Below are 27,749 nucleotides of genomic sequence, written 5' to 3' on the forward strand. Positions count from 1 at the left end.
CCCACTGACACCAATGATAGGGCACTATTCCTCCCACTGATACCAATGATGGGGCACTATTCCTCCCACTGACACCAATGATAGGGCACTATTCCTCCCACTGATACCAATGATGGGGCACTATTCCTTCCACTGATACCAGTGATGGGGCACTATTCCTCCCACTGACACCAATGATGGGGCACTATTCCCCCCACTGACACCAATGATGGGGCACTATTTCCCCCACTGACACCAATGATGGGGCACTATTCCTCCCACTGACACCAATGATGGGGCACTATTCCCCCCACTGACACCAATGATGGGGCACTATTCCCCCCGCTGACACCAATGATAGGGCACTATTCCTACCACTGACACCAATGATGGGGCACTATTCCCCCCACTGACACCAATGATAGGGCACTATTCCTACCACTGATACCAATGATGGGGCACTATTCCTCCCATTGACATCAGTGATGGGACACTATTCCTCCCATTGACATCAGTGATGGGACACTATTCCTCCCACTGACACCAATGATGGGGCACTATTCCTCCCACTGACACCAATGATGGGACACTATTCCCCCCACTGACACCTATGATGGGGCACTATTCCTCCCACTGACACCAATGATGGGGCACTATTCCTCCCACTGACACCAATGATGGGGCACTATTCCTACCACTGACACCAATGATAGGGCACTATTCCTACCACTGATACCAATGATGGGGCACTATTCCTCCCATTGACATCAGTGATGGGACACTATTCCTCCCACTGACACCAATGATGTGGCACTACTCCTCCCATTGACATCAGTGATGGGACACTATTCCTCCCACTGACATCAGTGATGTGGCACTACTCCTCTCACTGACACCAATGATATGGCACTACTCCTCCCACTGCAAAATTACAGTTATGAAGTAGTAACGAAAATAATTTTATGGTTGGGGGTCACCACAACATGAGGAACTGTATTAAGGGGTCGCGGCATTAGAAAGGTTGAGAACCACTGGTGTAGCCTCATCTGTGCACATCAGTGAAGAAGAAAATGTACTTATTTGCAAATTTTTATAACAGAAGTCTATCTGTGGCTACCAATGCAGCCTATCAGTGCACATTAGTGTAGTCTCATCAGTGCCTATTAGTGCAGCCTCATCATTGCCCATCAGTGCAGCCTCATCAGCGCACATCAGTGAAGAAGAAAATGTACTTATTTGCAAATTTTTATAACAGAAGCCTATCTGTGCCCATGAATGCAGCCTATCAGTGTAGTCTCGTCAGTGCCTATTAGTGCAGCCTCATCTGTGCCCATCAGTGCAACCTCACAGTACCCATCAATGCAGTCCATCTGTGCACATCAGTGCAGCCTCATCAGTGCACGAGTGAAGAAGAAAATGTACTTATTTGCAAATGTTTATAACAGAAGCCTATCTGTGCTCATCAGTGCAGCCTATCAGTGCCCATCAGTGTCTATTAGTGCAGCCTCATCAGTGCCCATCAGTATAGGCTCCACAGTGCACATCAGTGAAGAAGAAAATGTACTTATTTACAAATATTTATAACAGAAGCCTATCTGTGCCCATCAATGCAGCCTATCTGTGCCCATCAATGCAGCCTATCAGTGTAGTCTCGTCAGTGCCTATTAGTGCAGCCTCATCAGTGCCCATCAGTGCAGTCCAACTAGGCACATCAGTGCAGCCTCATCAGTGCACACAAGTGAAGAAGAAAATGTACTTATTTGCAAATTTTTATAACAGAAGCCTATCTATGCTCATCAGTGCAGCCTATCTGTGCCCATGAATGCAGCCTATCAGTGCCCAGCAGTGTAGTCTCATCAGTGTCTATTAGTGCAGCCTCATCAGTGCCCATCATTACAGCCTCATCAGTGCCCATCAGTGCAGCCTCATCAGCGCACATCAGTGAAGAAGAAAATGTACTTATTTGCAAAATTTTATAACAGAAGCCTATCTGTGCTCATCAGTGCAGCCTACCAGTGTAGTCTCATCAGTGCCTATTAGTGCAGCCTCATCTGTGCCCATCAGTGCAGCCTCATCGTACCCATCAGTGCAGTCCATCTATGCACATCAGTGCAGCCTCATCAGTGTATATGAGTGAAGAAGAAAATGTACTTATTTGCAAATTTTTATAACAGAAGCCTATCTGTGCCCATCAGTGCAGCCTATCTGTGCCCATGAATACAGCCTATCAGTGTAGTCTCATCAGTGTCTATTAATGCACCCTCATCAGTACAGCCTTATAAGTGCCCATCAATACAGCCTTATAAGTGCCCATCAGTGCATCCTCATCAGCGCACATCAATGAAGAAGAAAATGTACTTATTTGCAAATTTTTATAACAGTAGCCTATCTGTGCCCATCATAGCCTATGTGTGCACATCAGTTCAGCCTATCAGTGCCCATCAGTACAGCCTCATCTGTACCCATCAGTGCAGCCTCATCAGTGCACATCAGTGAAAAAGAAAATGTACTTATTTGCACATTTGCACATTTGCACATTTTTATAACAGAAACTAAGAAAAAAATAATTTTCCCCCAAAACTTTCATTTGTTTAGCAAAAAATAAAAAAATCCCAGTGGTGAATAATTACCACCAAAAGAACCTCAAAAAATCTAAAAATTAATTTGGGTAGTGTTGCATGACCACGCAGTTGTCATTCAAAGTCATTCAAAGTGTGACAGCGTTGAAAGCTAAAAATGGGCCTGGGCAGGAAGGGGGTGAAAGTGTCCGGTATTGAAGTGGTTAATGTATACCGAGCTGCATGAATTCGTGTCTGTCCAATCTGCCTGCAGTTGAGCGTTATACTTCGATGTCTCTATCATGATTTTTATGTTTAATGTATTATTTTTATCAATTTTTGTTTTACAAAAAAACATTTAATACAGGGTGCAGTTATGATGGAGGAGGAAGACAGGACAGGTTTGGGACAACCTATAGTAAGCCTGCGTTCCCACCCCAGGTAGGTACTTACCACTTTCTAAGGTCAGTGACCTCCCGGGGTGCTTACATCCTCTTTTTAGTCTGCTCAGTAACTACCCATAGACCTGAATGGGCCGTACCCCTACCGTTGTAGTAAGACCCCAAACAGGTCTCTAAGAAGTTACTGCATAGGCAGTGCAGAGATTCCCACTCCAAAGATCCAAACACCGGGGGATTCTGCTACTGTCAAAAAAAAGGTAAGTAGGCACCTGGAGGGTAGCTTAGAAAAGGTTGGGATACTAAAAGGGGGGGGCGTTAAAGTTAAAGGTTAACCTAATTTTTAACCACCAGTACATTTATTGCTAGTTGACAGCACAGCCAGGTACAGCAACGTACTGGAACGTTCTGATCCAGTTCCTGGTCTTCAGGCACATGCGCACGCACGCCCCCTGCTGATCTGGGCTGGAGTTTGTCAGCAGGTTACAGCCAATGATGTTGGCTGTATACCTGCTGATCAACTGTGGCCAATCACAGCAGAGAACTCTGTGTTTACTAACAGACAGAACAGCGATCTTTTTTTTTTCTCCCCGAAATCAGCCCTGCGTTCAGGGAGAAAAGACAGCCAGATCCCGTAAACAAAAGCTGCACACATACACTTGTTAGACACACAGTAAACCCCTTGATTGCCCTCCTGACCACACCTGCCACCTATTAGTGTCATAAGTACAGTGTACAGTATTATCACTGATCACTGTATTAATTTCACTAGTGACATCGGTGTCAGTCAGTTAGTGCCCCTCCCAGCCAGCACCAGATTGCTCGCCGCACTATCACAGTCACACTAAAAGTCGCTGATCACCGCCATTACTAGTATAGCATCTATAGCTGTGCAAATTCCAGTATATATTCCATAGTTTGAAGACGTTATAACGTTCACAAAAAAGAAACAGACAGAACAGCAATCTAGCCGTTTCTTCTCCCCAAAATCAGCTCTGCGTTCAGGGAGAAAAGACAGCCAGATCCTGTACATAAAAGCTGCACACATACACTTGTTAGGCACACAGTTAACTCCTTGATTGCCCTCCCTCCCAGCCAGCACCAGATTGCCCGCCACACTATAAGTTGCTGATTACCACCATTACTAGTATAGCATCTATAGCTGTGCAAATTGCAGTACACATTTCATAGTTTGAAGACGTTATAATTTTCAAAAAAAGAAACAGACAGAACAGCAATCTAGCTGTTTCTTCTCCCCAAAATCAGCTCTGCGTTTAGCGAGAAAAGACAGCCAGATCCTGTAAATAAAAGCCATAAGTACAGTGCACAGTATTATCACTAATCACTGTATTAGTTTCACTAGTGACATCAGTGTAAGTCAGTTAGCGTCCCTCCCAGCCAGCACCAGTTTGCCCGCCACACTATAAGATGCTGATCACCACCATTACTAGTATAGTGTCTACAGCTGTGCAAATTCCAGTACATATTCCATAGTTTGAAGTTTCAATATCACAAAAAATGATTCATATACTTTTATTGGGTTTTTTGTTTTAATTTTACCAAAGACATGTAGCAGAATACATTTTGGCTTAAATTTATGAAGAAATTTGATTTTATTGGATATGTTTTATAACAGAAAGTAGAAAATATTGTTTTTATTCAAGCTTTTCGGTCCTTTCTATTTATGTAATAAAAAATATAGAAAAAACCCAGTGGTGATCAAATACCACCAAAAGATGATGTAAATTTAATTTGGGTACAGCGTTGCACGACTGAGCAATAGCCAGTTAAAGTAGTGCAGTGCGGAATTGCAAAAAATGCTCTGGTCATGAAGGGGGTAAAACCTTCTGGAGGTCAAATGGGTAAATAGTTTGTTTGGGCCAAGGTAGCCGAGACAAACGATTTACTGTACTAATAGATGTGGCCGCTATCAGCGCTTTGTACACTGTGTTCTGGCAGTGGTGTGAGGACTTCCTGTCTACTGCTGGAACCAAATCAAGTTGAGATTGTGACGTCAACTTCCCGCCTCGCCACCTTTGCCAACCAGAGGAAGTCTTGTATTCATTCATGCAAGGCATTTTGTTTCAAATTCTGCTTCGTGCATAGACCCAGTCTGTCCGGACAGTATGGTCACCTGCTGACTTGGCACCATCCACAGGCAGCTTAACTCTTCAATAAGACACAGAAGTTGAATCCAACACAATTTTACTTCAGCTAACCAATGCAATTCGGCTGAAGGCTTACTTATAGCATGAGTAAGGCTTCGGCCAAAACGTGTTAGCATGTTACTGATGTTTTCTGCCATGTACCCAATAAAAAATTGTTGCAATGGACGTTACCGAGTAGCCAGCTTCATTGTATTAGAGGATCATTGCTACTTTTCATCCAACATCAGTACCTGGCCTAACAAACGCTGTTTTTTTGGGCTGAATGGTAACAAATTCCAACAGATAACTCCAAAATCTTGTTGAAAACCTTTGCAGAAGGGGGGAGGCTGTTATACCCAGAAAGGAAGGAGGGGGAGGGGCAACTCCATAGGATTGCCCGTGGTTTTGGATGGTAAAGTCCATATAGGTGAGATGATCAGTGGTCCACAAACCTTTTGGGGATATACTGTAGGTACTTCACCCTTGCGTAAAAATTTCTGCCTGGAATTCACTTTAAAAATAATGGATGTTCACATCTTATGTCACATAAGAGCTGAGATGTGACATAAGGGTGGATCTCCTTGTAAAACGTTTTCCGCACTCAGAACACGCATATGGCTGAACACCAGTGTGGACCCTCTCATGTCTAATCAGATTTGATTTATGTGTAAACCCTTTGCCACACTGCGGACAGGAATACGGCCGGTGGTCGACGTGAGTTTTTTGGTGTGCGGAAAGGTTTCCTCTATTGGAGAAACATTTGCCGCATTCAGAGCAGGAGAAGGGCTTGGCCCCCGTGTGAGTCCTCTGGTGCGAGACGAGGGATGCCCGCCAAGTAAAACTTTTTCCACACTCCGAACAGGTATATGGTTTTTCTCCTGTGTGCACTCGCTCGTGTATAGAAAGTAGCGCCCTCTCAGTAAAACACTTCCCGCACACTGCGCAGGAATGTGGTTTCTCCCCTGTGTGGCTCCTCTGGTGTTTGATGAGTAGGTCCTTCCATGCATAACACTTCCCGCAATCTGAGCAGGAGAACGGTTTTTCAGCCGTGTGGCTGCGGCGGTGAGTAGCCAGGTCGGACTTTTGCCTGAAACACTTGCCACACTCTGAACAGGGAAAGGGTTTCTCCCCAGTATGAATCCTCTGATGTATAACGAGCTTGTCTTTTGCAGAAAAACAACTCCCGCACACAGAGCAGGAAAATGGCTTCTCTCCAGTGTGAACCCTCTCGTGCTTGGTAAGAGTCGATTTCCGAGTAAAACATTTTCCACATTCACGGCACGGGAATACTTTTTCCGTGTGAGACCTCTGGCGTGAAAGCAATTTAGTTCTGTCGGAATGCCTGAACGTTTGGAGGTCAGGAAAACGCCCTCTATAGGTAGAGGGATCGGGTGGTGGCTTGCCACTGTGAAGGTCTGGATGGAAGTTGGATGGAAAGTGTTTTCCTTCCATAGAAATACATCTGATATCATCATCTTTTGCACCATTCGGGAGGACAATGGAATGTTTCTCTTTGTCATTATGGTTTCGCAGTCCATCTGGAAGAAAGGAGAAATGGATGGAAAAGGGTTGAAACAGAAATCAGCTAAATACATTGCTCAAATACATAGGTCTCTGCTGTTTATCTGCCAAAGGTCTGGTGATTCTGTGCATTCTAGTGATATACACATACAGCACCCTCCTGGTATAGGATAGGGTGGGAAATCCAAATGACCAGTCTGAATTTTTACTATGCCCTGGCCAATCCTTGGGGAGGTGTGCCCAGAAGGTGGTTTGGGAGGTAGTAAATAGCCTTGGGGAGATTGTGCTTGTCACGATCGCCGCCACCAACAGGCGACAAACGCTTGACCGCGACTAACAGTAATACGTCCCGCCCGCGGCGTCACACCCCAGACCTTCTCACCAAACTTGTGACCGAAGGACCGGCCAATCTAAAACCGCGGTGTGACGCGCGTAACAAGGCCACACCCAGCTGCACCCTGCACAGCGATTGTCCAGCTAATGGGCCACAATCGGTGCCTGCAGCCTGAATTCGCTTGTTACTGGGTCGGGTTAATTACGCAACTAACCCTCTACTGCCACCACCACTTTTGTCGGAGACTGGGAAACTCCCGTTATCAAATATACACTATAATGATTGAAAAGTCGCCTGTCCAATACGGTCACCGCAGGCCGATTGGGCAGAGGATTAAACAAACACAGTAGCGTATCTTCAAAGGCAGGAATTCGTGAATTGCAAGTAAGCGCTTAGAAACAGTTTAACACTTTCAGAAAGAAAGATTTATTACTAAATGAGTCAAACAGGTGCAATAAAATATTTACAAAGAAAATGTAACTATATATATATATATGCATATAAAGGTACAGCAAAGAGATAATGGGAAGGAAATTAAAGAGTTCAGTTACTTGCCAATATGCCTTGGTTTGTAAGCAGATCCAAGTGCAGAGCAGGAAGGGTCTTTAATCTCCTCTGTTACGATGTTACACTCAGGAGATGTGTGTGTTGAACTTTTAGGCTTGCTAGCCTGTCCCTTTTTAAAAATCCCTCTGAAAGGGGGGGGTTGCTCTGACTACACTGTGTTGGGAGGGGTCAGGAGAACTCTGAATTCGAACCCACATCTGTCATAATCCATGACATGAAACATGGGGGGGGAAGCTGTCTTATCTGTTTTTATGATGGGTGAGCCTATACGAGTTTCTCAGGTCAGTGCTTTTAAGTGAGAAAGGTTACACTTCCGCAGGCGGCCTGGCACCGGGACTAGGGATGCTTTACCCTGTGGTTGACCCCCCATCTGTCACTCAGGAGATAACATTTGCCTTGCAGGAAGGGAGGGGGTAGGGAGTGAATGATTGAGGAACACCTCAAATAAAAGACAAAGGAAAAGGGGAACTCCGCGTCCAACTCTGATGAGCAAGTTTTCTACAGTGCTTCTCTGTCAGGGGGCTGCTTACCATTGAAGCACCTCTGGACTAAAATGCTGGACCTCTCTATCAAGGGATTGAGTCTGAGGAGCTCCTCCTGAGGCTTTAGAGAACTTGACTCCCCTGCAGAGACATATCTCATGGTCCCCAGCTATGAGACTTTACCTATTCTGGATCTATTTCATGGTCCCCAGCTATGAGACTTTACCTATGCTGGAATCTATTTCATGGTCCCCAGCTAAGAGACTTGCTGGGGATCTCATGGTCCCCAGCAATAAGAATTTTAATATTGTGGATCTATCTCATGGTCCCCAGTTATGAGACATTTACCTATTCTAGATCTATTTCATGGTCCCCAGCTATGAGACTTGCTGGGGATCTCATGGTACCCAGATATAAGAATTTTACTATTCTGGATCTATCTCATGTTCCCCAGCTATCAGACTTTAACTACTAAGAAGCTATCTTATGGCCCCCAGCTATGAGACTTTTACTATTCTGGATATATTTAATGGTCCCCAGCTATGGGACATTACCTATTCTGGATCTATCTCATGGTCCCCAGCTATAAGACTTTTACTATTCTGGATCTATTTAATGGTCCCCAGCTATCAGACTTTAACTATTTAGAAGCTATCTCATGGTCCCCAGCTATAAGACCTTAACAATTCTGGATCTATTTTATGGTCTCCAACTAAGAGACTTTTACTATTCTGGATCTATGACATGGTCCCCAGCTATGGGACATTACCTATTCTGGATCTATCTCATGGTCCCCAGCTATTAGACCGTAACAATTCTGGATCCATTTCATGATCCCCAGCTAGGAGACTTTAACTATTCTTGATCTATCTTATGGTCCCCCAGCTATGGGATCATACCACTGGATCAGGATGACAACCAGGGAACTAGTATGCTCAGAAGAGGAGGTTAGTATTGGCAGTCAATGTACCTTCTCAGTTTAGATTCCTTGTACTATGATATGGTCAACAGCAGTCTAATAGAAGCTCCCCCACTGGGCACACACTGTCCCCCCATTACTGTCTACTGACAGAGGAGGGGGGAGAAGAAGAGATTGTTGTAGTGACTGAACAAGGAGGATCTGGGACTCTTCTCTGGTTTAGTGTTTATGCCTCGCCTGTGCTGATCTCTGGAGGCATCTCCTCTTCCTTCCATGGCTCATACCTGGAGTCTACTAGAGGCTGATGGGTCCAGACCCCCCCCCCACACTGGGCACATACTGTCCCCCCATTACTGTCTACTGACAGAGGAGAAGAAGAGATGGTTGTAGTGACTGAACAAGGAGGATCTGGGACTCTTCTCTGGATTAGGGCTACGTTCACATCTCCGCGTTCCTGCGGGCCTCGATTTGCACGGGCACAAGAGGAGGGGAGAGAAGAAGATGTTGTAGTGACTGAATAAGGAGGATCTGGGACTCTTCTCTGGATTTAGTGTTTATTACTCACCTGTGCTGATCTCTGGAGGGATCTCCTCCTCCTTACATAGATCACACCTGGAGTCTACTAGAGCCTGATGGCTCCTGACCCCCCACTGGGCACATACTGCCCCCTCCATTACTGTCTACTGACAGAGGAGGGCGGGGGGAAGAGATTGTTGTAGTGACTGAACAAGGAGGATCTGGGACTCTTCTCTGGATTTAGTGTTTATTCCTCACCTGGGCTGATCTCTGGAGGGATCTCCTCCTCCTCCTTACAGGGCTCATCACCGCTCACATACGGCTCCTCTGCTTCCTCCTTCACGTCAACTTTAATAACATTTTCCTCCTGAATAATACAACAGAAACGGTTAAAGTGATATTAAACCCTCGTTTTTTTAAGCACTTTTTAGCAGCTGATTTAATCATTTACTGAGTATGCAGCTTCCAGTTTTAGAGGGTGCCATGACTGCTACCCCAGGTTTCCTGTTTCAGGGTGGATCTTTTCTCTTGCAGCATCCTACAGAACCACTGATGAATACAAGGACCAGAACTGTGTACAACAATAGAAACACACAGCCCTGTAGCTTAGGATAGCAAAGCACTCCCCTGCGCCTTCCTCCCTTCTCCAAGCTAACAGAGTGAGTGAAGGCTGCACTCCCAGCTGTTAACTCTTTCCTGTAAAGACCAGAAGTTCAGGGAAACAGAACTGAAAGAGCAAGAACCGTCATCACAGAAAGGGGAAGCAACAGAGTTGTAACTTGACCAGAGACTCAGTTGGCACCAAAAGGTTTCACAGGTGTATTGAAGAACGGGCTTTTCTTTATATGAACTCAGTATACTACTTTAAGCTCCAAGCAGGGGCAGACTGACCATTTGGAAACTCGGGCACTGCCCGAGGGCCTGGGGACGGTAGGGGGACCCATGAGATGCCCCTGGTACCTTTTTCATAGGCTTTTTTGAGTTTGGGCAAGGACACAGGGGCCCCAATTTCGACTGCATCACATACTGGAGCCCCTCCCACCAAACATCACTCTCCCAGTCCTAAGAACTCTTTCACACAGGGCGTTCCATATGTTCGGTTTCCATCTGTCCGTTTACGGATGAAAAACCGGACCCCCATGTATTTCTATGGACTAGCGGATGTAAACGGATGATCATCTGTCAAGTCCTGATGAAGGGGGCACTTGGACCCCTGAAACGCATTGGCTATTTTTAAAATAATACCCCTGACTTTTAACCCTTTGCCCTCCAGAGGATTTACTACCTGTTTATCTGGAGAGATGTTGTCATGTTCCTCCATGGAATCCCAGGAATATAGAGGATGGGGAGATCTCTCTGACAAATTTATGTTAAAGGATCCATCTGTAAAATAAAAAAAAAGCATTGCCACACAAATGCAACGTTATAATGTTTCCTAAAAAGAGACAGACTGACACAAAGCAAAGTAATTCAGCTAATGGGCAAACACTAACATCGATTATCCGGCCATAGCAAGACAAGGGGGACATGATCGAAATATTCGCTGAGATGCCTGCAGCGAGGTCCCACCTAATTTGTTGAATATCCTAAACCCTTACTTCCTTAAAGTGTTACTAAACCCTGGACCCGGCATTCACTGTATCCGCTCTCCCCGAACCCTGCATTCACTATATCTGCTCTCCCCGGACCCCGCATTCACTATATCCGGTCTCCCCGGACCCTGCATTCACTATATCCGCTCTCCCCAGACCCTGCATTCACTATATCCGCTCTCCCCGGACCCTGCATTCACTATATCCGCTCTCCCCGGACCCTGCATTCACTATATCCGCTCTCCCCGGACCCTGCATTCACTATATCCGCTCTCCCCGGACCCTGCATTCACTATATCCGCTCTCCCCGGACCCTGCATTCACTATATCCGCTCTCCCCGGACCCTGCATTCACTATATGTGGTCTCCCCGGACCCTGCATTCACTATAGCCGCACTGCCCAAACCCTGCATTCACTATATCCGCTCTCCACGAACCCTGCATTCACTATATCCGCTCTCCCCGGACCCCGCATTCACTATATCCGCTCTCCTCGGACCCTGCATTCACTATGTGGTCTCCCCAGACCCTAAATTCACTATATCCGCTCTCCCTGGACCCTGCATTCACTATATCCGCTCTCCCTGGATTCTGCATTCACTATATCCGCTCTCCCCGGACCCTGCATTCACTAGATCCGCTCTCCCCGGACCCTGCATTCACTATATCCGCTCTCCCCAAACCCTGCATTCACTATATCCGCTCTCCCCAGACCCCGCATTCACTATATTCGGTCTCCACGAACCCTGCATTCAATATATCCGCTCTCCCCGAACCCTGCATTCACTATATTCGCTCTCTCCGGACCCTGCATTCAATATATGCGGTCTCCCCGGACCCTGCATTCACTATATCCGCTCTCCCCGGACCCTGCCTTCTCTATATCAGCTCTCCCTGAACCCTGCATCCACTCTCCCCGGACCCAGCATTCACTATATCCGCTCTCCCTGGACCCTGCATTCACTATATCCGCTCTCCCCGGACCCCGCATTCACTATATCCGCTCTCCCCAGACCCCGCATTCACTATATCTGTTATCCCCGGATCCCGCATTCACTATATTCGCTCTCCCCGGACCCTGCATTCACTATATCTGGTCTCCCACAGTACACAGAACATGGAAATGCAATTATTTTAGTAAACAAACTGCTAAATCCCTTTTCTCATCAGCAGTATAGAGCAGTCTTGTGACTTCTATCAGTGTCCGGCCGATCACTGGTTAATCTTGTAGGAGGAGTTTTCATTCTCCCCTGACTGTCTTATGAGGCTGAATAACCCCTGGCCCTCTGTCTGGACAGTGCTGATTGGCCCTGTGCTGATCACATGCACCCTTCTAAGAAAAAAAAAACCTGTCTAATAATACACATCAAACTGAGCATGTGCAGCTTGCCCTCAAGGCTCTGTTCTATCAGCAGATGGATCGGGGACTGTGGAAGAAGGGGAAGATCAGAGAAGTCAGGATCAAACAGCCTTTTTACATAATGTGGAGGATTAACCCCTTAGGTTCCACAGTGCGAATAACAAGCATGCTTTAGTGCATATACAGACTGATTGTACTGTTGGGGGTTTAGTAACACCTTAGTTGTAAAGTTACAATTGTGCAGCATCACTAATATAATGATTGTGTATGAGGACTGCTTGAGGGCTCTAAATGTTGCATTCTGCAGGTGTCTGATACCTAACTATAGAACTATACCAGAAAGACTCAGAAAAATGTCCTCTGAACTGAACGACTTGCAAATCTTTTCTTTAGTGTAGATCCCCTACCTGTGCCGATCACTAGAGGGAATTCCTCCTCTTTAATCCTCACATGTCCTTCTTCCTCCTCCTCAGCTTTGACGTCTCTCGGAGTGTCTCTGGTGTCTCCGGGGTCTGTGAATAAAGTTGAGAGTGAAGCCCCCTGTACTGAGATGTATGAGAGACCCCAGAGAGTGTATGTGGGGGGAGACTGGTCACATCTCAATGACATGATGTGAGGAGGAGAGCCGGAGTCTAATAGAGGCTGATGGCTCCTGACCCCCCCCCCCCACTGGGCATATACTGTCCCCCCATTACTGTCTACTGACAGAGGAGAAGAAGAGATGGTTGTAGTGACTGAACAAGGAGGATCTGGGACTCTTCTCTGGATTAGGGCTACGTTCACATCTCCGCGTTCCTGCGGGCCTCGATTTGCACGGGCACAAGAGCCCATTCATTTGAATGGACTCCTGTACCCTGGGATGGATTTTTGTGAGGATCTGCAGCGGCACCACCCTGCATGGACTCCCATGCCCCAGGACATGTAGGGAAGAAATCCCTGCACTTCTTTGGAAAACGCAGCCCGCACGGGAACCTCAGTTCCCAGTATGGCTGCAATTTCCAGTGTGGGCAACGTGCCATTAGAATTAACCACCTCCCGTCCGGCTGTTGTATATAAATGGCTGGACGGTGGTAGTGCAGGGGCGGGTGGCTGTTTATAAACGGCCTCCCCGCACCCTGCTTGTGCGCACTCCCTGGGAGCGTGCAGCACTGCGATCCGGTGCCCGCTGTGTCCTCCGGACACAGTGAAACACCGATCGTCGGACGGAACCTCTGTGCGAGGTCCGAATCATGTGATCACTGATTGGCCAATCAGTGATCACATGCAGAGTAGTAAGCAAGATGTCACTTCTGACATCATTGCTTACTATGTGTGAAATCTGTGAATGATCACAGAGGTCACATGGTACAGGGCTATTCACAACAGCCTTGTACCATGTGACAAGCTGTGACCAATCACAGCTCACACACTATTACCCAATGGCTGCAAGAATGCAGCCAGAGAGAAGGAGAAATGATTGCTTTTCAACCTTTATGGGTGTAAAAGCAATCAGTGTAAAAAAAAAAAAAATCTTCATCACCCCCCACAAGTAGTACATTGTCACTATGGTGACACTACTGCTAGGGTGACAGTATGTAAAAAACAAACAAACAATAATATAAAAAAATAAAATAAAAAAAGTTTAAAAATTATAATTTTTGGTTATAAACAAATTTGGGTTATTTTTTTTTTTTTTTACTAAAAAGTTAACTGAAACATTTTGGCCAAGATTTATGATCAGATATTATTTATTTGCAAAATTTTATAAGAAAAACACTTTTTTTCAAACTTTTTGGACTATTTCATTTACATAACAAAAAAAAAGTAAAAATCCCAGTGGTGAATAAATACCACCAAAATAAAGCTTTATCCGTCTCAAAAAAATGCTAAAAAATTCATATGGGTACAGTGTTCATTACGGTGCAATTTTCATTCAAAGTGTGATAGCGCTGAAAGCTGAAAATTGGCCTGGACAGGAAGGGGGTGAAAGTGTCCGTACTTGAAGGGGTTAGTGGCACCCACCCGCAGGTCCGCATTCCTCTGTCTGGGTGGTGCGGCTGCACGGATTTTTGTGCGGATCCGCAGTGGCACCACCCGCACAGATATGAACCGAGGGGTTAGTGTTTATTCCTCACCTGGGCTGATCTCTGGAGGAACTTCCCCCTCTTTGCACGGATCATCACCCCTCACATACGGCTCTTCTGCTTCTTCTTTCACTTTCACTTTAATAGGAATCCAGTTGTCATTCTAGAAAAGAGAAAGTACCAATAGATTAAAAATATAATAAATATTGTACGAGGGGTGTTCAAGTTCAACCGGGACTATTGAGTTTATTTAATAAAAGAACACATTTCAAGGAGTGGAAACTGCATTTATTTTTTTTACGTGCTCCCCTGCTACATTTATACACTTATCCCAGCCATAAGGAATATATCCTGTAGCAAAAAAAAAAAAATCCTAAGGGTTATACCTATATTCCTAGATTGTAAGCTCCAAGGAGCAGGGCCCTCGAATCCCTTGTGTATTGTATTGTATTGTTCCTGTACTGTCTCGTGCACTGTCTCCCATTATAATGTACAGTGCTGAGCAAACCGTTGGAGCTATATAAATACTGTATAATAATAATAATAATATATGAGGAGTGTTCCAAGTCAAACTGGGACTTTTGCATTTATGTAGTAAAAGAACAAATTTTAAGGAGTGGAATCTGCATTTATTTTTCGACATACTCCCCTGCTACATTTATACACTTATCCCAGCCATAAGGAATATATCCTGTAGCAGAAAAAAAAATCCTAAGGGTTATACCTATTTATGAGGAGTGTTCAAGTCAAACTGGGACTTTTGCATTTATGTAGTAAAAGAACAAATTTTAAGGAGTGGAATCTGCATTTATTTTTCGACATACTCCCCTGCTACATTTATACATTTATCCCAGCCATAAGGAATATATCCTGTAGCAGAAAAAAAAAAATCCTAAGGGTTATACCTATATATGAGGAGTGTTCAAGTCAAATTGGGACTTTTGCATTTATATAGTAAAAGAACAAATTTTAAGGAGTGGAATCTGCATTTATTTTTCGACACACTCCCCTGCTACATTTATACAGTTTGCCAGCATTTAACCAATGCCTGGAAAGCTTCAGCATAGAAACATTTGTCGGTACGCCCGAACCATCCTAGGACAGCCGGCTTCACTCTGTCATCATTGTGTTCAACGTTCCCGCAGAAAGATTAGTCTCTTGTTCAATTTCACGACAGGTTATGCGTCGATTATCCAGGATCCACACTCATTAATGACCGCTGTTGGCTGGGAGCCACCACAGCCGGGATCACCACTGACAGATGGACGGCCATCTTTGAAATGTTTACACCATTCAGATGTCTTAGTGCGGCTCATCACCGTACTGCACATGAAGTCTTCTGTAGATATCTGCGGGTTTTTCACAAGAAACTTCACCCTCACACGCTGTTCCATGCGCACACTAACACTGTTGTCTGCCATCTTGATTACCGGTCTCTGGACTGGACAGCTGCATGTGCACTGCCTATCAGTAATAGTACTCACTTGCCACTTACTACTACGTGTAGTACCGCCACGCTAGCATCCCTATTATACCTGTAATAGTAAAGGTCCCAGTTTGGCTTGAACGCCCCTCGTAGATCTTAGATCTGGTAGTCCTCCTTATAGGTAACAGGGAAAACTTACGGGGTTAATTACTAAAACTGGAGAGTGCAAAATCTGGTGCAGCTGTACATAGAAACCAATCAGCTTCCAGGTTTTAGGCCGGGCATACATGGGTTGATTTCCAAACGATTTTTCATTCGAAAATTGGACCTGGTTTGACTTGAACGCCCCTCGTAGATCTTAGATCTGGTAATCCTCCTTATAGGTAACAGAGAAAATGTACGGGGTTAATTACTAACACTAGAGAATGAAAAATCTGGTGTAGCTAGACATAGAAACCAATCAGCTTCCAGGTTTTAAGCCGGCCATACATGGGTCGATTTCTGAACAATTTTTCGTTGAAAAACCAGACCCAAGAACAATCGACCGATTTTCGCTGTTAGTGGGGCAATGGCACTGGACGATTTTCGTGGTTCCTCCCCATTTCGTTTAATCGGGCATATTGAAAAATTCGTGAAAAACGACCGATTTTCAAAATCATTGGTGGCACCATCAGATTACAGAACGAACGACATTTTCAATCAAAAAATCGTTCGGAATTCGACCCATGTATGCCTTGCTTTATTGTCAAAGCTAAATTGAACAAGCTGAAGTTAGAAGCTGATTGGCTGCCATGCACAGGGCACCAGATTCTCTGATTGGCCGCCACGCACAGCGGCACCAGATTCTCTGATTGGCCGCCACGCACAGCGGCACCAGATTCTCTGATTGGCCACCATGCACAGTGGCACCAGATTCTCTGATTGGCCGCCATGCACAGTGGCAACAGATTCTCTGATTGGCCGCCATGCACAGCGGAACCAGATTCTCTGACTGGCCACCATGCACAGCGGCACCAGATTCTCTGATTGGCCGCCATGCACAGCGGCACCACATTCTCTGATTGGCCGCCATGCACAGCGGCACCACATTCTCTGATTGGCCGCCATGCACAGCGGCACCAGATTCTCTGATTGGCTGCCATGCACAGCAGCACCAGATTCTGAGTGCTCCAGTTTTAGTAAATGTAAATGGGTTCACACTGATGCGGTGCGGTACATCGCATGTGATTCGCACAGGAACCGCACCATATTCCTGTGCCAATCACATGCGATGTCTGTGCGGTGCGATTGGAGCCATATATTTTGTATAGTTCAAATCGCATCCACACCGAAAAGGTGCAGGAGACTTTTTTTTCCCCCGTGCCCAATTTGCATCGCATGGGTGTGAATTCTGATAATTGCACTGCATTTTGCCATCTGTTTCAGGGTGTCGTTGATTTAACATTGACACCTGTACCGGATCGCACGGACGCCGTGCGATCGCAATGCGGTGCGGGAAACACACAGGATTCATTTCATTTCTTGCACTGCATTAGTGTTAACCAGGGCTGACTGTTCTAATTTTTTTCAGAGAATGTCCAAATGCCCATGTGGCCTCCTTGTATTTTTTTTTAACCCCTTGACGCCGAGAGTACGCAAATATGCGGCCTCTCGGCAGCTGGGCCTTGACGCAGAGCGGACGCATATTTCCGTACCATTTGAAAACACATATGTGCTGAGAGAGCGCTCCCAGCATATATGTCGGTGTCTCATGGAAAGGTCCCGATCTCCCCTTGCGATCGGGACCTTTTCTGATCATGTGACCACCATGACAGTGAATCACGGTGGTCACATGACAATAAAACCCCGCCGCACCTCCTGAAAACCCTAAAAGGGCCGGGAGTTGCCGGCGTGAAGAGGTTAAACCTCTTTTCTATCCATAGAAATCCCTCACTGCAGGTGAGGTGATGTCATCTCTTGGCACCCTGATCCTCAACTTCTAGTACTGCAGGCAATAGGAGTCTAGTGATGGGCTTTATGTTCGAGTCGATGTAAGTTTGACTCAAACTTTGGCCATTTGTGTGTTCAGCGGACTATTCGCCCACCTCCCGCCGTGACAGTGCATTGTGATGGCAATCACAGCGCATGATGATGTCACAAGGGGGTGGGGGGTAACCCTTGTGATGTCATCACAGTATTTAACCACTTCCAGTCCAGACACTTTCACCCCCTTCCAGTCCAGGCCATTTTTCAGCTTTCAGCGCTATCACACTTTGAATGACAATTGCGCGGTCATGCAACACTGTACTCATATGAATTTTTTTGCATTTTTTTGAGACAGATAAAGCTTTATTTTGGTGGTATTTATTCACCACTGGGATTTTTGTTTTTTTTGCTATGTAAATGAAAAAGTCCCAAAATTATGAAAAAAAGTGTTTTTCTTACAAAATTTTGCAAATAAATAGTATTTCATCATAAGTCTTGGCCAAAATTTATTCTGTTATCTTTTTAGTCCTTTTTAGGGACAAGGTGCTTAGGAAGGGGAGGAAGCACCCCCCATGTTGAGGGCATGTGGCCTGGTATGGTTCAGAAGGCACTCACTCATTCCCCCCCCCCCCCTTCCTGACCTGCTGGGCTGCATGCTCGGATAAGAGTCTGGTATGGATTTTGGGAGGGACCCCCACGCCATTTTTCTTTTTTGCTGTGGGGGTTACCCTCAAAATCTATCTGGCATGGATTGGAGGGGGGGGGGGCCCATGCCTTTTTAAAAAAAAAATGGTTTCATTGTCGGGAAATTCTGACAATTCTTTTGACATTCAGCTGTCAGCTGGGAACCCCACTGACAGCTGGAACATGAACAAATGTTTTGCTACTAAAATACCACATGACATACTCAGATGTGGTAAGATATCGCTTAGCAAACTGTCCCTGTTCGAAGCTCGCGGTTGAACGGTAGGTTTGAAAGGTTTGACCATGAACTGAACATAGGGGTGTTTGGTCCATCACTACAGGAGTCTGCAAGGACCCTCATATGACAAATCATGGCCTGCAGAACTAGGAGGGAGTGTCGAGGAGTCTGGCCACCCAGCGCATAAACACAATGCGGAGGATTAACCCCTTAGGTTCCACAGTGAGTATAACCAGGGGAGTATTTACTACAAGACAAACAAGGCACTTGCCTAGGGCGGCATTTTTCAGGGGAGCAGCACCTCCCCTTAGAAGAAGGGATGAAAGAAAGGACTCGCATGCCGTGGGAACCAGGTGGGATCCAAGAGAGGCTGCGGGCTTCTTGATGGTGTATGTAGAGCCTGACTCTCATTCCCAAGGATGTCCGGAGCTTTGAAGATTAGTGTCTTTCTCTCTGTTGCGGGGGGGTAGTGGAAATCTCTCCCGAGTGGGGGGCAGGGGTGTTTTTGGTCAATGTCAGGCTCTCTCCGCAGGAGGGGGAAGGAGGAGGAGTTGTTGGTCGGTGTCTGTGGAGGCAGACGATTTTTGTGTTGCCTAGGGCATCACAAAACCTAAATAAACCACTGAGTATCACAAGCATGCTTTACTGCATATACAGACAGATTGTACTGTTGTGGGTTTAGCAACACTTTAAGGGGTTAATTATGCTGCCAAAATTAGCTTGTGCTGTAAACTGCCTCTAGCATTGATCCTGTTTTTTCTTGCTGGAGGCGGCCATTTTGTTGAAGCCCAGAGCCCCTGAGCAGCAGGAATCCCGCATGAGGTCTGACTTCAACCTTGTTTAGGTGAACAGTCCAGAAGCTGGGGGGGCTTAAACTTTTCTTCTATCTATCCATTCAGTCATATCCGACCCTTGGCGATTGCATGGACCGTCACTCGCAAGCGCCTTTTTCCATGAATTCTCTTAGCAATTATTTTACAGGGTAGGTTGCCAGGTCTTTCCCCAACCCCTACCATACAGGAAATCCCGCATGGCCAGGGATGAAACTAGGACAATTTAGACAGGAGCCAATTAACCTACCAGCATGTCTTTGGAGTGTGGGAGGAAACTGGAGCACCTGGAGGAAACCCACATGAACACAGTGAGAACATGCAAACTCCATGCAGGAGGCGCCATGGTTGGGAATCGAACCCATGACTGCAAGGCAGAAGTGCTAACCACTAAGCCACTGTGCCGCCCCAGCTTTTCTTAGGTCTTGTGAATTAGAACAGAGGAATGGGGGGATGGGCTAAAATATAAAGTTTAGTTCCTGCGGACTGCAATGTTAGCTATAAAAAAGACCCCATTTACCTGAAGGGAGATTGTGCTTTCTTCCTGTATAAGATCCTGGGAATAAACATTCTCCATCACAACATCCGTCTAAAGGTCCTTATGTCCTCCTAAATACTCCCAGTTTGTGGGATGTCCACACCTATATGCGCAAAATATTTTGGCTTGCAAGGATCAAACTGCAAAAAAAAAAGAAAAAAAAATTAGATCAAAGCGAAAGCAGTAAAATAAAACTATAAAAAATATAGTGTTTTGTGACAGTGGTTTACATTTTTTAGGTTGTATTCAATATGTGCAAAAAGAGAAGGAAGAGGGGCACCAGACTAAGTGCAGTGATAAAATTTACAATTTATTTGTAAAAACGACAATTATTGAATAATATATACAAATTTGGCGCTGGAGGGGTATAATATAGCTACATAAAAGTCCATCGAGTTCATCAAAAGTCCATGTGGGGGACCATTAGTATTCACAATGAAAGTACATTAGAAAAAAATAGCAGCATCGATGGCAGTACCCTCAGAGCAAAGCCAAACTCTGTACGTGGAAAAAAGAGGGGCGCCAAACTAAGTGCAGCATTACAATTTATTGGTAAAAACGAAAATTAGCAACTCACAGGAAGTGAAAAAGGAAAGAGCCTATCACCAATGTGGTCCGGGCTCCCGAGAGGTAGTAGAGAACAAGTGGTATCCATGCATTCGATGTTGGCTGGAAGGGTACCCTGGAGCGGCCAGGCGCAGGAAACCAGTGTGGAACGCAAACGGCACCAGGGCGGACGTGACGTCAGCGATGGAGCGTGATGACGTGGGTGGGCGGTAACGCGTTTTGAAGTGGAGCTTCTTCCTCAGACCTGAAACGCGTTACCGCCCACCCACATCATCACGCTCCTTCGCTGATGTCACGTCCGCCCCGGTGCCGTTTGCGTTCAACGCTGGTTTCCTGCAGCGGCTGGCAGCTCCAGGATACCCTTCCAGCCAACATTGGATGCGTGGATACCGCTTGCTCTCTACTTCCTCCCAGGAGCCTGGACCCCATTGGTGATATTCTCTTTCCTTTTTCACTTCCTGTAAGTTGCTAATTGTCGTTTTTAACAATAAATTGTAATGCTGCACTTAGTTTGGCGCCCCTCTTTTTTCCACATACAGAGTTCGGCTTTGCTCTTAGGGTGCTGCCGCTGATGCCGCTTTTTTCTAATGTACTTTCATTGTGAATACTAATGGTCCCCCACATGGACCTTTGATGGACTCTATGGACTTTTATGTAGTTATAATATACACTTCCAGCGCCAAATTTGTATATATTATTCAATATGTGCAAAGAGAGATCACACAAATACTTATAATATTTAATCATTTAATTAAGTATTCGAATATATAACAAAAATACTTAACTAAAGATGCTGTTTCACCATTGAGTCCCCGCCAGTTTTTCACAGCATGGCTGACCCAATTCAGACACATGACTAATGGCAGCTCTAATGTGAGACTGAGCTCTTACAAGTGTAGCTGTGTGTTATACTGGACTTGAATGTAAGGAAATGGCCAATCGTAAAGAAGAAAGCGGGGTTAGCCACATCTGGGTCAGTGACATTCCTTTGTATGATGTCAGCTAAGGTAACTGTCCTTATATGGCTTTTTAACCAGGATTCAGAGGCATCAAATTCATTAGTGAGCCACAATATTTAAATACGAAATATACCATTTCCCCATCAGAGAGGTGCTCCCATGCGCAAAAATGTTTCACTTCCTGTCTTTGATTTCTGAATCTGGGATTAATGGCTAATCTTTGCTAGTTGTTTTCTTGTATTTGGCCATAAAAACACCTTTTTAGGAAAAAAAAGCTGATCTTTAAAGCGGATTTCCACCTGAAACAAAAAAAAAAAAAGTCAGCAGCTACAAAAACTGTAGCTGCTGACTTTTAAAATACAGCCACTTACCTGTCCTTCAGTCCAGTGGTGTCCTCACCACGGCTGGTTTCACTGGCCTTCTTCTCTCCCTGGTGCCAGCATCTTCAGTGTGGGCACCCGGCTATGACAGCCGGGTGCCCACTGACCATGTGCGAGAAGCGCTGTGCTTTGTGAATGGCCCCGTGTCACGTGTCCCAGAAGACTACGGGAGGGAGGGGGGAGGACAACTTCCGCTTCCGATCGTCTAGGTCAGTGGTCGGCAAGCCGCGGCTCGCGAGCCACATGCGGCTCTTTACATACTTTAATGCGGCTCTTCTGTGTGCCGGGCGCCCGCTCCCCTCCCTCTTCTCGGGCGGCCGCCCCAAAAGTCAGGACTCTGCAGCTAGCCCAGCAATGGGCAAACTACGGCCCGCATACGGCCCAGCGGACCTTTTAATCCGGCCCGCGGAGCGTGGCAAACATTGGCTGTCAGGATGTAGGCGGGGCAGCGTGACAAACTCCTCTCCTCTCACAGTCCGCCCTGAAGACCGGAACGGCGCGGGAACACAACGAGAGGAACGCGCGGAGCAAAGGTAAGTGAATTGACACAATATGGGGAATGAATTACTATAGGGGGGATGAATTACTATAGGGGGGATGAATTACTATGGGGGATGAATTACTATATGGGGGATGAATTACTATATGGAGGATGAATTACTATATGGAGGATGAATTACTATATGGGGAATGAATTACTATAGGGGGGATGAATTACTATAGGGGGGATGAATTACTATATGGGGGATGAATTACTATGGGGGATGAATTACTATGGGGGATGAATTACTATATGGGGGATGAATTACTATATGGGGGATGAGTTACTATATGGGGGAAGAGTTACTATGGGGGATGAATTACTATATGGGGGATGAATTACTATGGGGGATGAATTACTATGGGGGATGAATTACTATGGGGGATGAATTACTATATGGGGGATGAATTACTATATGGGGGATGAATTACTATGGGGGATGAATTACTATAGGGGGGATGAATTACTATAGGGGGGATGAATTACTATATGGGGGATGAATTACTATGGGGGGATGAATTACTATATGGGGGGTGAATTACTATGGGGGATGAATTACTATAGGGGGGATGAATTACTATAGGGGGGATGAATTACTATGGGGGATGAATTACTATATGGGGGATGTATTTTCAGTTTTAAAAATGTGGCTCTCAAAATAAATTTCAATCGTGGTTTTGGCGAGATTTGGCTCAGTTGAAAAAAAAAGGTTGCCCACCACTGGTCTAGGTGATCGCAGCGGAAGTGGGAGCGGGTACCTGTCAAATTTGGATACCCACTCCCCAAAGGTGCCAATCTTTAACCACCTCCCGTCTGGCTGTTGTATATAAATGGCTGGACGGTGGCAGTGCAGGGGCAGGTGGCCATGTATAAATGGCCTCCCTGCCCCCAGCTTGTGCGCGCTCCCTGGGAACGCACAGCACCGCGATCCGGTGCCCGCTGTGTCCTCCGGACACAGTGGAACACCGATCGTCGTACGGGACCTCTGTGCAAGGTCCCGATCATGTGATCACTGATTGGTCAATCAGTGATCACATGCAGAGTAGTAAGCAAGATGTCACTTCTGACATCATTGCTTGCTACTAGTGAAATCTGTGAATGATCACAGAGGTCACATGGTACAAGGCTATTCACAACAGTCTTGTACCATGTGACAAGCTGTGACCAATCACAGCTCACATAGTATTTCTCAATGGCTGCAGGAATGCAGCCAGAGAGAAGGAGAAATTATTGCTTTTACAGCCTTTATGGGTGTAAAAGCAATCAGTGTAAAAAAACAAAAAATCTTCATCACCCCCCACAAGTATGGTGTCACTATGGTGACACTGTACTGCTAGGGTGACAGTATGTAAAAAAAAAAAAAACAATATAAAGAAAAAATAAAAATGTAAAAAAAAGTTTACAAATTACAATTTTTGGTTATAAATTTGGGTTATTTGTTTTTTACTAAAAAGATAACGGAATAAATTTTGGCCAAGATTTATGATGAAATATTATTTATTTGCAAAATTTTATAAGAAAAACACTTTTTTTTCAAAATTTTTGGACATTTTCATTTATATAGCAAAAAATAAAAATCCCAGTGGTGAATAAATACCACCAAAATAAAGCTTTATCTATCTCAAAAAAATGCTAAAAAATTCATATAGGTACAGTGTTGCATGACCGCGCAATTGTCATTCAAAGTGTGATAGCACTGAAAGCTGAAAATTGGCCTGGACAGGAAGGGGGGGAAGTGTCCGGACATGAAGTGGTTAATGAGGAGCGGGGGACAAAGGCTTAAAGTGGAACTTCCCTTTTTGGGTGTTAGGGCCACTTCACACTACATGCATTTCAGTTGCTTTTTTTCTGTATCCAAAACGCACAGAAAGTAGGTGATATGGTTGTCAATGTCAGAACTGTACTGGAATGTGGTAAAACACACCGAAACGCACCAAAAAAGCACTGGAATGCACACGTCCCTGTTTAAATTAACCACTTACCGTCCGGCCCATGTCGTCAAACAGCCGGACGGGAGCGCTGCCAAAGCGGGTGGGTGTTTCTAAATGTCTACCCACTTCCATTGCCCGTGCACGCTCCCTGGGAGTGCGCAGCACCGTGATCGGTGCCCGCTGTGTTCGGAGGATCGCTGCACGGGACCTCTGTGTGAGATCCCAATTCATGCGATCCCTGATTGGCCAATCAGTGATCACATGAGGAACACCGATCGTGGTATGGGACCTCTGTGCGAGGTCCTGATCATGTGATCACTGATAGGCCAATAAGTGATCACATGCAGAGTAGTAAGCAAGATGTCACTTCCTGACATCATTGCTTACTACTTTTGAAATCTGCGAATGATCAGAGATCACATGGTACAGGGCTATTAACAACAGCCTTGTACCATATGACAAGCTGTGACCAATCACAGCTCACACAGTATTTCTCAATGGGTGCAAGAATGCAGCTGACAATACTGTCACAATTGCTTATGCTCTCAACATAAAGTGTTTCTAAACCCACAACAGTACAATCAGTCTGTAGATGCAGTAAAGCATGCTTGTTATTCTCACTGTGGAACCTAAGAGGTTAATCCTCTGCATTGTGTAAAAAGGATTTTTGATCTTGTCTTCTCTGATCCTCCCCTTCTACTGTCCCCAATCCATCTGCCATAGTACAGAGCTTTAGGAGTCACTCTGCACATGCTCAGTTTGGTGTGTACTGCTAGATTTTATTTTTCTTAGGAGAGTGCATGTGATCAGTACAGGGCCAATCAGTGTTGTCCTCTGATCCTACCCTTCTTCCAATGTCCCCCTCTTATCTCCTGATAAAACATATCGTGTGGAGCCACTCTGCACATGCTCAGTTTGGTGTGTGTTTTTTCTTGGAAGAGTGCATGTGATCAACACAGGGCCAATCAGCAGTGTCCAGACTGCGGTCAGGGGTTCTAGATCTTCCTAGAGCAAAATGAAAACTCCTCCTATAAGCTTTAACCAGTGCTCTGCTGGACAATAATAAAAGTCGCAAGACTGCTATATACTGCTGATGAGAAAAGGTATTTAGCATTTTATATTTACTAATAGAATTGCGTTTCCATGTTCTGTGTACTGTTTGAGAGCAGATATAGTGAATGCAGGGTCCTAGGAGAGCGGATATAGTGAATGCAGGGTCCGGGGAGAGCGGATATAGTGAATGCAGGGTCCGGGGAGAGCGGATATAGTGAATGCAGGGTCCGGGGAGACCGGATATAGTGAATGCAGGGTCCGGGGAGATCGGATACAGTGAATGCAGGGTCCGGGGAGAGCGGATACAGTGAATGCAGGGTCCGGGGAGAGCGGATACAGTGAATGCAGGGTCCGGGCAGACCGGATACAGTGAATGCAGGGTCCGGGGAGGGCGGATACAGTGAATGCAGGGTTCGGGGAGGGCGGATACAGTGAATGCAGGGTCCGGGGAGGGCGGATACAGTGAATGCAGGGTCCGGGGAGGGCGGATACAGTGAATGCAGGGTCCGGGGAGGGCGGATACAGTGAATGCAGGGTCCGGGGAGGGCGGATACAGTGAATGCAGGGTCCGGGGAGAGCGGATATAGTGAATGCAGGGTCCGGGGAGAGCGGATATAGTGAATGCAGGGTCCGGGGAGGGCGGATATAGTGAATGCAGAGTCCGGGGAGAGCGGATATAGTGAATGCGGGGTCCAGGCAGACCAGATATAGTGAATGCAGGGTCTGTGGAGAGCGGATATAGTGAATGCGGGGTCCGGGGAGAGCGGATATAGTGAGTCCATGGTCTGGGGAGAGCGGATATAGTGAATGCAGGTTCCTGGGAGAGTGGGTATAGTGAATGCGTGGTCCGGGGAGAGCGGATATAGTGAATGCAGGGTCCATGGAGAGCGAATGCAGGGTCCAGGGTTCAGTAACACTTTACTGTCAAGCCATCCAAAAGCTGCTGCCAGAACTGCTCACATGTGCAGCACCATGGCAACTGCAGATCAAACAGAGGCCAAGATGGCAGCTTCCTTGGCTGCAAAGGAGAGGAAAGGTTTAGTTCCGCTTTGATGCATCTGGCCAGGCTGAAGCTCTATCACCAAAACATCACGACAACCAACTTGAAGATGCGTCAGATTCGTGGTTAGCCTGGGGAATACCGGTCAGGCGACTTATCCGCACCAGAGTCAATCTTCCCTCACCATACAGCCAACTGATTTAGTAAAATCCAGATTTTATAAACAGTTACAAATATCACTCAGGGAACTGCAGTACACAGAGGACTTGCAGGAAGATGAGGATGTATGGAGGTGACATGATCCCCCCATCCTGTCCACACACAGTGCTGGGCCCCCCTTCTCTCATAGTAAGAAGACATTATTACCTCCTCCTCACTGGGCTCCCACTCTCCAGGATCACAGGAACACACTCTGTACATAACAAGAAAAAAATGCCTTTTCCACTTGAGCTACAACAAAATGGTTGCCTTTCCCCTGGCAATCGATTTTACTCTATTTACTCTGCGCGAGAAGCCAGTGAAACGCACGTTAGCCACAGACTGGAAGTAGCCCTTGTCTCTTTCCTCTCCCAGATCAAGCAACACCGACGGTGAGCGCCGACCTGCGCCCTCTGCTGGTAGAAGTCTATACTCCATCAGCCGTAAAAATATTCATGCAGAGCTTATGCAGCTATTGACTGTTGACTAGAGATGAGCGAAGTATTCAAAAATTCGATTCGGCTGATTCGGCGAATTCGAGGAATAAATTCGATTCGATGCGAATATATTCGCTGCGATTTTAACTTATAAAAGGGTGTTTCTAGGCTTCAGAGAGCCTTTATATTAGTGCAGAACACTGTACCTTTAATTTAAATGCCCTTGGAGTCTGCTGGGGAAGAGAAATAATACTGTCAGTCAGTATGACATGCAGATGAGTGCCGTCGATCTTAGAATCACCGCACACTTCACTCATTTGGGCAGTCACGGGGCCAAAACCAGAGTGTGGAGCCACAGTGCGGCGGTGGAGGCAGCAGCAATGGGAGGCCATACAGCACCCTATGACAAAAATGGAACCCACCAGCAGTATGAGGAGACCTGAAAGTGGCACATGGCAGAGTGTGGCGATGGAGACAGCAGCAATGGGAGGCCGTACAGGGACCCATGACACACTCTGGACCTGGCAGCAGCATTAGGAGGCGGTACAGGGGCCCATGGCAGATTA

The 27,749-nt window shown here is 46.0% G+C and overlaps 1 protein-coding gene across 1 annotated transcript; it reads right to left on the bottom strand.

Moving 5' to 3' along the window:
• Positions 1 to 4,452: 4,452 nt before the first annotated feature.
• Positions 4,453 to 27,009, bottom strand: LOC149466186 (uncharacterized). Its single transcript, XM_089672830.1, has 7 exons — positions 26,915 to 27,009; positions 20,100 to 20,257; positions 14,488 to 14,599; positions 12,781 to 12,885; positions 10,707 to 10,804; positions 9,680 to 9,788; positions 4,453 to 6,620 (listed from the first exon to the last, which is right to left on the bottom strand). Exons 2-7 carry the CDS (start codon positions 20,154 to 20,156, stop codon positions 5,620 to 5,622), a joined length of 1,482 nt encoding a protein of 493 aa, XP_089528956.1. The 5' UTR covers positions 20,157 to 20,257; positions 26,915 to 27,009; the 3' UTR covers positions 4,453 to 5,619.
• Positions 27,010 to 27,749: the final 740 nt, after the last annotated feature.

This window comes from Staurois parvus, unplaced genomic scaffold, assembly GCF_062004578.1.
Source record: "Staurois parvus isolate SC_StPar_1 unplaced genomic scaffold, SC_StPar_1.0 ptg000132l, whole genome shotgun sequence".
NCBI classification, from domain to species: domain Eukaryota; kingdom Metazoa; phylum Chordata; class Amphibia; order Anura; family Ranidae; genus Staurois; species Staurois parvus.

Excerpts from the sequence above, each read along its gene's own strand:
- LOC149466186 (XM_089672830.1), bottom strand. The coding sequence starts at position 20,156 with ATGGAGAATGTTTATTCCCAGGATCTTATACAGGAAGAAAGCACAATC. Across the intron at positions 10,805-12,780 it reads CCCTCTAGTGATCGGCACAG|ATGGATCCTTTAACATAAAT; the intron begins GTAGGGGATCTA and ends TTTATTTTACAG. Across the intron at positions 6,621-9,679 it reads CCCTCCAGAGATCAGCCCAG|ATGGACTGCGAAACCATAAT; the intron begins GTGAGGAATAAA and ends CCTTTCTTCCAG.